Source organism: Pinus tabuliformis, chromosome 2_2, assembly GCF_031772625.1.
Source record: "Pinus tabuliformis cultivar Carrire ecotype Pingquan chromosome 2_2, CPIR1, whole genome shotgun sequence".
Taxonomy (NCBI): domain Eukaryota; kingdom Viridiplantae; phylum Streptophyta; class Pinopsida; order Pinales; family Pinaceae; genus Pinus; species Pinus tabuliformis.
In genome coordinates, this window is record NC_142300.1 from 932,027,420 (window position 1) to 932,038,394 (window position 10,975).

At 38.4% G+C, this 10,975-nt stretch overlaps 1 protein-coding gene across 1 annotated transcript; it reads left to right on the plus strand.

Annotated features, from left to right (window-relative positions):
- The first annotated feature begins 1,976 nt into the window (after positions 1 to 1,976).
- LOC149196194 (uncharacterized) lies at positions 1,977 to 2,495 on the plus strand. Its single transcript, XM_089408217.1, has one exon. It carries the CDS (start codon positions 1,977 to 1,979, stop codon positions 2,493 to 2,495), a length of 519 nt encoding a protein of 172 aa, XP_089264343.1.
- The last annotated feature ends 8,480 nt before the right edge of the window (positions 2,496 to 10,975 follow it).

Sequence of the window (10,975 nt, forward strand, 5' to 3'; positions counted from 1 at the left end):
ATGGACTACATTACCCATATTAAATTTATTTTTTATTGAGATATTTTTAAGTATACTACTTAATCGTGCATAATAAAATATTTTATTATAACTGTTGTTGAATTTTTTTATTATTACGAATTTTTTTAAATGTTATGTTAAGAATCAAATCAATTACACATCTCCCTCTTTTAATTCTTATTAGTAAGTACGATAAATTTTTTTAATTAACTTTCAATTATTTTTTTCTATGGACATTGAATATTTTACTAGAGGAGAACGGAGCTTAGGGTTTTGGATGAGCTACACAGCATCTGACCCTCTCTGAACAACAATAGACCTACAGAACCTGAGCTTCTCTGGCAACCGCACAACCTAGCTTTCAGATCCACGGATATGGGTCCCCTTCCAGGGGAGGCTGCAGAGCCTCCCCCCAGCGGCAGCAGCACGATACAGATTCAAAATGAGACTGAACAAGATTTTGACATGGCAGAACCCATCAACAATGTACAATAGACTGACCCAACAGAGCAAGGGAAACAAAAATCACCACAGGACACAGAGGCACTGCCTCCGACTCAGCAGCAAGATAATCCGACATTGAACAACGAGATCCCCAAAGCCACCTTGGCCACCTGCAAACCTATTGCAGCAGAGAGACCCAAGATAGAACTACCTGGTCACCGGATTAATGCCCAAATCCAATTTATGAAGGACCACGCTCTCATAGGGAAATTTATTGGCTTCTGGCCAACAGAGAAAGCCCTGCAAGGCTGGGTTGCAGCCAAATGGAAACCCAAAGGACATGTGACCCTGCAGCTTGGACCCAAAGGCTTCTTTACAGTTGTCTTCAACTGCATAGAAGACCGTAATAGAGTCCTAGACGGAGGTCCATATTTCTTCAACTCCGTCGGCTTGTATCTCAGAGACTGGATAGAAAGATTCAATCCGGACAAAGAAGATTTTAGTTGGGCACCTGTTTGGATCCGCCTGTACTCCCTTCCTTTAGAATATTGGGATGAAGAATCTCTAAAAGACATTGGAAATGGTCTGGGCGACTTTATCAAGATAGCCAAAGAAACGAAACTAAGAAGGTACACTTCCTATGCTTGCATCTGTGTTTACATGCATCTAGACAAGGCACTTCCGGACTCAGTAAGTCTTTATCACGATGATTTTGAATGGATTCAACCAATAGACTATGAACATGTTCCCTTTCGATGTAGAAAATTCCATGCACATGGTCATCTTTTCCATGACTGCCCTCTAAATGTCAATCCCCATCCCCATACCTCCCCAGAAAAAACCGATGAGGAAGGATTTACTAAAGTCAACACCCGGAAAAAGCACCACAAAAAATCCGCTTCAGGATCCAAAAATCCCACAGCCAACTCAACCCTACCCTCCACCAGTAACAGCTTTGATATCCTAGCTCAATCAGCCTCAAAAGACACTGAACCCCCCACCCATATCGAAGATATTCTCATGCCATCTGTGGTAACTCAGCCCTCAGTCTCTCGAAAAGACCCAAAGCCATCTAAGACCATAACAAGCCCAACATCCAAACCCACCAAGGAATCCGAATTGAGGTTCAATGGGATGGAAATGGTTATCTCTCACCAAGAACCAATCCATTCAAATGACTTGCTAGCAGGAAGCAGTGAGCCCAAACATATGGAAGAGGAACCTGAAAGTATTGACATTGGGGATCTGGACATATTCAGTCTTGAGCAAGCTTGCAGAAGGAAAGAGTTTGATAAAATCCCAGATAGACAACTAGAAAGTTTGGAGGTGATCCTCTCTAGAGCACACCAGCAGCGAACTCTAGGGATTCAGCCGGGCAGTCAATGGGATGGGAAAAACCTTCCCAAAGATACCAAGAAACGAGGAAGAAAGACAGACCTGCAAAGAACCATCATCATTGGGGAAATTTTGGTGGAGTCAGGAAGATACTCCAAGTTAACAAAGTACTACAGGCTGCTACCCAATCTTGAATCATGAAGCTCACATCTTGGAATTTAAGAGGGTTAAATAGCCCTGTGAAGTACAGAATGATCAAAAACATGATACAGCAGGAGAAACCTCACATATTCTTCATGCAAGAAACAAAATGTAACAGTAATACCATAGGCACCATTCTCACAAAAGCTTGGCCAGGAAGCCAGTCAGTGGCAGTGGATGCTTCAGGAGCTTCAGGGGGACTAGCAATAGCATGGGATACCCAAGCTATTTCGCTCACTGACTTTCATGCGAACCATAATCTCATTCAAGCAACTTTTCACATTATTGGAACCAATATTCATGGACATCTCACCAATGTCTACTTCCCTCAGGATGCTGCGAACAAACTGGCATTGTTGAGCACAATTGAAAGGATCAATTCCACCAGAGTCCATCCTCTTTGGATTGCAGGGGGTGACTTTAACATGATCACTAAGCTGGAAGAAAAGAGTGGAGGCCGAGTCAGATTAGAAATGGAAAGCAGCCACTTCAAGGACTTCATACAAAATAACTAGCTCATAGATTTGCCTTTTAACAACAAAATTTATACCCGGAACAATAAAAGATCAGGCTCGCAACAAATTGCCTCGAGGTTGGATCATTTTTTGTTATCTAATAATGCAATTCATGTAGGAGACTTTACTACCTCAATTTTGCCGCTTTCAGGATCAGATCATTGGCCCATATCTCTGCAATGGCAAAGACCTGGCAACTCCACCAAGAGACCTTTCCGCTTTGAAGCATTTTGGCTTACCCACCCAGATTTCAGTAATATGGTCACCTCCGTTTGGAAAAGTTTCAAACCCCCAGAAGGATAAAAAATGTATCAATTTCAACAACGGCTCAAACATCTCAAAGCACATATCAAGCAATGGAATCAAACGACCTTTGGAAATATCTTCCAGGCCCAAAAAGCTTTGGCACAAGAAATGATGGAAATTCAACAAACTATAATAACTGGTGGAAGAACAGAAACTTTAATCGAAAAAGAACAGAACCTACAAAAGCAACTGGATGAAAGAAGAAAGCAAGAAGAGATCCTCTGGAGGCAGAAATCCAGAGTAAAGTGGTTAAAAGAGGGAGAGCAGAACACAAGATTCTTTCACCGCACCACCATTCAAAGAAGAATGCACAACAACATCTCTCAAATCCAGAATCAGCAGGGAGAAAGGATGGAACAACATGAGGATATTGAAAGAGAAATACTCCAGCATTTCAAAAGCATTCATCAGGAACCACAAATTAACAAACAGCCAGCAATAGAAAGGATCCTCCAGCATATCCCTAAAATTATCACGGATGAACATAATCAACTACTCCTTAGACCAGTTACTCTTTCAGAAGTTGAAACAACAATGAATCAACTCAAAGAGGGGAAAGCTCCTGGACCAGATGGATTTACCTCTAATTTCTTTCATAAATTCTGGGAACTCATCAAAATGGATGTTTGGCAGGTAATGGAAGAATCTAGAACTTTGCATTGGATGCTTCCTTCTCTAAATGCCACCTACATAGCACTTATACATAAAGAAGAGCATTCTATGACTCCAGACAAATTTAGGCCAATAGCTCTCTGCAATGTTATCTACAAAGTCATATCCAAAGTTATAGCCTCTCACCTGAAACTGCTGCTACCCCTGTTAATATCGCCAGAACAATCGGGATATGTAGAAGGATGGAAAATTATTGACGGCATCATCCTCACACATGAGATAATCCATTCTTTAAAGCACAACAAAAAAGCAGGTATGCTTCTCAAAATTGATCTCTCAAAAGCTTTTGACAAATTAAGCTGGACTTACATGCAAAGAATGCTTATGGCCTTTGGTTTCTCTCCTACCTGGGTCAGATGGGTAATGAATATGATATCCTCATCTTTTTTCTCCATTTTAGTAAATGGTATTCCCTCTCGTCCTTTCCAACCCTCAAGAGGCATTCGACAAGGAGATCCTCTCTCTCCCTTTCTTTTTGTGTTAATGGCTGAAGGGCTAGGACGTCTAATAAAGAATGCTCTTCATACTCAGCAGATCAGAGGCATCTCTATCCATGAATCCCCAGCCATCACCCATCAACAATTTGTAGATGACAACATGCTATTTGGGCACCCGTCAGTTCAAGAAGCTTTTAAATTTAAATCTCTGCTTGATGAATACTCGGAAGCTTCTGGAGCCAGCATCAACACAACAAAATCCCAAATTTTCTTTTTTCACACCCCCCCTTCCACTCAATCCTCTATATCTCGCATCCTTGGTTTCTCTAAAGCCTCTCTCCCTTCCAAGTATTTAGGCGCCCCATTGACTGACTCAGCCATTAAACATGCTTCATGGCATATGCTCCTTGAAAAGCTAGAAGCCTACCTTTCTTCTTGGACTTATAGAGCCCTTAACATGGCCAGTCGTATGGTGCTAGTTAAGGCAATTTTACAATCGATGCCTCTTTATCTTTTCTCTGTGTTAGCAGCACCAAAATGGGTGCTCAAAAGAATCAAAAACTTGCAATGCAACTTTCTCTGGGGATCCTCAGGCCAAAATAGAAAATGGGCATTGGTTAAATGGACGACAGTTTGCCTTCCTAAAAAATATGGAGGAGCGGGCCTCCGGGATCCTCAACATAGCAATTCTGTTATGGGAGCAAGGATATGGTGGAAATGGCTATCAGCGCCACACACACCTTGGGCAACACTATGGACTGCCAAATATGCAAATAACAGGCCGCCAGATGAATTAATTAAACTTCTTCCCACTGAAAAGGGATCTCTAATCTGGAATGCAGCAAAACAACATAGCAACATGATACAACAACATAGTTTTTGGGAAATCAGAGATGGCAATAAGGCTCGATTCTGGATGGACTCTTGGAATCAAAGACCATGACTTAGCAATGTTTTTCAACCTCCACATATAGAGGACTGGGAAACGCAACAGGAGGAAACAATCAATCAACATTGGACCCCAGGCCTCAATCAAGGATATAGGCAATGGCTAAATGCAGCTCAGATACTCAAACAAGGAACAGAGCAAATTTATAATGAGCTAGACACAGAACTCATGAATAGGAAAATTCGATTCTCAGAAAAGAAGGATATCCTGCGTTAGGGACATACACCATGTGGGACTTTCACTACAAAAGAGGTGTACAATCTCTTGATTGGCCATCAGGATGAAAAAGACCCAATATGGGAGAAAATCTGGTCTCCGGTTATTTGGCCCAAGATCTCAACGTTTCTATGGCTGCTATGTCAAAAAATGATTCTCACTTGGGACAATCTAAGGAAGAAAAGCTTCCATTGGCCCTCTTAATGCCCCAGTTGTAGCCAACAGGAAGAGACAATCCAGCACTTCATGAACACTTGCCCTGTTGCCAACAAACTATGGGAAAAAATTGAATTCAGATGTCAAAAAAAGGGTAGAATAACAGAGGATATCACAAACACCATCAGAAATTAGACAATTGATCCTTACAAGAGCAGGCTGCTAAACTTACTATGGAAGATTATTCTAGGCCTACTGGTATGGACTTTATGGAAAGAAAGAAACAGGCGCATATTTAAGAATCAATGTACTCCTCTGGATATCCTATGGAATAACCTTTGTAACAATCTACAAGAAACCTTGAATCTTTAAAATTGGCATGAGGAGGACTTTCCTACCCTTCCTCAAAGAAGAATATATGGGAGAATTGGCATCTTTGTATCTCCCAAACCCACAAGCACTCTAGCAACATCGCTCAAAATTCCAACGCTCCAAGTCATTGGCAACCTCCTTCCCAAGGAATGGTACAATTAAACTTTGATGGAGCCTCTAAAGGCAACCCAGGTAAGGCAGGTTATGGAGGAATCTTCAGGGATCATGAAGGCATACCTCTCCTGATCTTCTATGGATCGATAGGATGGGATACAAACAACTCAGCAAAATTAGAAGGACTATGGCAGGGACTGTGCTTGGCTCAGAAGCATGGTTTTTTTCCTATAATAATTGAAGGAGACTCACAAATCCTTATCACCATAGTCAATCGCATTCTCTAAGGTACTCATGCCCACAAGGTAGCCAGTAGCTGGAGATTAGCAGCTCGTTTAGAGCTCATTGAAAAATGGCTCTTAATTAATAGAGCTATCACTTTCCAACACACCAAAAGGGAAAGCAATAAAGTGGCAGATCTCCTGGCAAATCTAGGGGTGAATAGTGATCGAGTTCTAAATGCTGGCTCACTTGACATTCTAAATGACAGCTCTCATTTACAGGAATGCATCAATTTGGTGCAGAGAGACGCAGAACCCCCAAATGCAGGTGATTAATGGGGTGATTAATGGCACTGTTACAGTGTTGCTCATCCGGGCGGGCAAGTGGTATGGCCACATGGCCACCCACGCTGCTACCAAGACACTCACCGCCATTATTTATGGCGTTTTAATGCTGCCTGGAAGCCGAAATACTTTAATGATGGGAGAGAGCCGAGGCTACCTACTTCTGATCCTTGAGATGGAGAATGCGGATTGCCTTCCCCCTGTTCTGCCTCCTTTGGCCTGTAACTGCCTCCCCGCTGCGGCAGAGCTAAGCTCTCGAACAATCACAGGGAGAAGATGCCAGCTCCTCTGCTGCATAGAGATGATCGAAGGTGCCCACTTCTCACACAACCCGCTTTGCTACTACAGATTTACGCTTCGGCCCTCAATTTCGCCTTTGGTAATCGAATTCCTCACTCTCCTGCCTCCACGAGCCATTCCATCCCTTCTCCTGCTCCTCCAAGCACCCGACGTACCGAAATTCACCAAGCAAATATGCCCCGCTTGAGGCACAGAATGAGAAGTCGCAGGGGTAGCAGTAGAGGGAGAGCAATTCGCCCTCCCTCACTGTCCCCGTCTAACTCGACTCAGGCAGATTCCTCCTCACCATCGACTGCTGCTCAAGGCACGGATCGGTATCCCAACACCCACAGTGGCAGAGGGCATGACCAGAGGGCTGGCCCTCGGCGTGATGCGGAAGCCCAACACCCCCTTGATGACTCTGTGCCAATGATGAATCCCTGTCATTCCACCCATTTCTAGTTCAGATGCACCTTGGAACGCCCCTGTATTATCGCCACCATTTCTGTCGCCTTCAGAGAGGAGCCACAATGCACTGACATCCTGGCTAGCATCACTCTGGACAGGACTGGCGCTAGCAGGTGGAATACTCATGATAGCAGCTCTCAGGGTGACGCTCTGAACAAGACGAACAACACTCCTGGTGATCATGGGAAGATGGCAGCCGAGACGAGCACTCCAGGTGGCAAGGCGTAGATGGAAGCCATGACAGGGGGACATCAGCAAGACACTGAAGATTTGTATGCTTACGGGTGTCTCATCGTGGAGGAACATTTGCCACTTGCTAACACCTAACAGGCTTCGGTTCATTTTCAGGTTCTTAGACTCCCGGTCATCATCTCTGGGGTCTTTTTTGTAGTTTTCTGTTGTAAGTGTTGTTTTTTGGGGTCTTTTTTTTTTTTTGGTTTGCTAAAAAAACTCTCCAACATGGGCATTACAGGCTGGTTCCCCTGTGTGGGCAGCTCACACCATGATTTTTGGATTGGTTTCCCCTTGAGGGCAGTCTCCTTTTCAGTTATTGTTTGTTAATACTTGGTAAAAACTCTGAGACAGGTTCTGCAGAGGTCGGTGCCTCCATGTATCACTATTTTTTGTTTCTTTAATAGATTTAGTCATATTCAAAAAAAATAAAAATAAATATTTTACTATATAAACCATTACAATCTTTTCTTTTAACATTTTCTTTATATATAGATATATATAAAATTGATATCGACATAAATTAGTTAACACAAATCTTTAAATATTTTTGAAAATTTAAGGTTTAAATATCTTACTCACACTTATTTTTACTTGTAATTACTTTGTTAAAGTTGATATGAAATTATCTTACATTATGTGGACATCAAAATATTTTATTTATGATTCAGAGTATCTGAGTGAAATGTTTTTATCACATGACCATAGTGAGTTTGGGATTATTGATGTTTTATAATAATTTTAATTAAAACTAACTAAACATGCATATTCATTATTGTTTTCTATTATAGCGGACATTGTTTTTCTACTTACAAAATATTTTATTTTTATTTTAAAAGGGACATGTGCCAACTCTACTTTGAGCACTGAGAGGAATCACACCTGGCCAAAATATTAGGTTGTAGAATGCAAAATGCAACTCCACTTTGAGTACTGAAAGGAATGACACTTGGCACATAACATTTTATTTTTATTTTAAAGTGGACATGTGTCATCTCTACTTTGAGCACTGAGGGGAATCACACACCAAATTATTAGGTTGTAGAATGCAAAATGCCACTCCACTTTGAGCACTGAGAGGAATCACACTTTTCCAAAATATTAGGTTGTAGGATGCAAAATGTCTTATAGATCATAAGAATGAATCCACATGCATAAGTCTACATACCCATTATCTATTTTATAAACTATGATGTTATTTGTTATTTGATAATGTGTAACGTAATCAGGGCATTTTTTAAGGATTTAAATATTTTTCTTTATATAGTATTGCAGGCAACTATTTTGGTTTGAAAATTCATATGTATAGAATGTAGGCAAATATTCAATAAAAAAACATGTAATGGTCCAAAACATTAAAATTGCATATTGCAGGTGTAATGATATGGGAAACTTCTTTTTTTTTTCGCTAAAGAATGGTTCAGTACAATTTAGTTACAAAATTACTAACATTAAATCTGACAATGCATAGGTTCTTCCAAGAGAGAAGGAACACATATTACATTGTAAATATTAAAGAGTCGCAATTTAATAGACCACATTGGTCTTAGTGGACCTTAATTATGACATATTGTATAACATGCAAATTCAAACATTTTATCTATTACATAACATGTAAATTGAAATATTTTATCTATGAACTACATTACCCGTATTTTTTTTTTGTTATTAAGATATTTTCAAGTATACTACTTAATCGTCCATATCAAAATATTTTATTGATAACTCATGTTGAATTTTCTATTTACTACAAATATTTTAAATGTTATATATTAATTTTATATTAAGAATCAAATCAATTACACATCTCCCTCTTTTAATTCTTATTAGTAAGTACAATTTTTTTTTAATTAACTTTTCTTTTAACATTTTCTTTCTATATAGATATATATGAAATTGATCTCGACATAAATTAGTTACCATAGATCTTTAAGTATTTTTGAAAAGTTAAGGTTTAAACATTTTACTCACACTTATTTTTACTTGAAATTATCTTACATTATGTGGACATCAAAATATTTTATTTATCACATTATCACATGACCATAATGAGCTTGGGATTATTGATATTTTATAATACTTTTAATTAGAACTAACTAAACATGCCTATTTTTTATTAGTTTCTATTATAGCGAATATTATTTTTCTACTTAGAGAATATTTTATTTTTACTTTTATTTTAAAAGGGACATGTGCCAACTCCACTTTAAGCAATGAAGGAATCACACATTACCTTCATATTAGGTACTGAAGGGATCACACTTAGCCCTCATATTAGGTTGTAGAATGAAAAATATCTTATAGATCATAAGAATGAATCCACATGCATTATTTTATAACTATGATGTTATTTATTATTTGATAATGTGTAATCGGGCATTTTTAAAGATTTAAATATTTTTCTTTATATAGTATTGCAAACGACTATTGACGTTTGAAAATTCAACTATTCTGGTTTGAAAATTCATATGCATAGAATGTAGGCAAATATTCAATAAAAAAACATGTAATTTACTATTAAAATTGGTAAATTTTTTGTGATAACATCCATTTAATAGGCGGCCTGGAGTATGCCGTAAAACTGCTTCTGCTTGGCTAAGAGCTCGTCTTCCTCGGACGTAAGGAAACAGGTTAACGGCCCAAGACCCAGAGGCATCTGGCAGGAGTGAAAGCCTGCTCCCTTACGGACCACCAGCGGGTTATTACAGGTGGCGTGGTTTTCCTTGATAACAGTGATGAGTCAAACCGACATTCGCGGATAGCAGCCAGAGATGGTTGTCCTCACTGTTGGTTTGACACCTGAGTTTGATAGGTTTTGCCACCTTCGGGAAAAAAAAAAAAAAAAAAAAAAAAAACAACAACAACATCCATTTAATAGGTGAATTTTTAACCAAATTAACAAATATCTTTTTTAGAAAATGTCCAAAAATAGCTCATTTGCAAAATTTAGGTTTATTAACAATAAGATATTAAAAAGGTAAAGAAATTAAGACTGAAAATTTTATAATTTTATCCATCAATAAAGAAGTATAAACACAAAATAAAAAATAAATAAACATATTCAAAACTAAAATCATTCAGGTAAATCACATTTTTATGTTAAAAACATTGAAGTAAATCAATTTCTCATATTAATGATAAATGTAGTACAAACTTATTACTTGAGAGGCTTTGATCCATGAGATCTTAAATTTGAATCGATCTTGGTTTTTTCCCATTTAAGAAGTCTTTCCCCTTTTAAATAAACTATATATTATGTTTCAATACTTTAGACTAATAAATTATTTTTATTTTTATTATTTTATTATTTTTATTTACAAGTTATTTTTATTTTTATTATTTTATTATTTATATTTACATAACATGAAAAAATAGAGAGAACACCTCTCCCCATTATTCCACCTTAAAAGACAAAATATCAACATAATTAAAATTAAAATCAAAATCATTCGCACAAATCACCTTCTCATGTGAACGTTAAAATAATGCAAACTCGTTTGATGTTATTCAATTGATTGTAAGATTGCAATAACTGAATGTTCTACCCTATGAAAAGAACTTTGAGCTAAAACATTAAAATTGCATATCGTAGTTGTAATGATATGTAATGATAATTCTCCTCGTTGAGTTTTGCAGGTTTTGTAAGCTTATCGTGTGGAGCAAGTGAAGGGTCGTGAACCTTATTATGGAACTGAACGGGTTCTAAACGGGTTC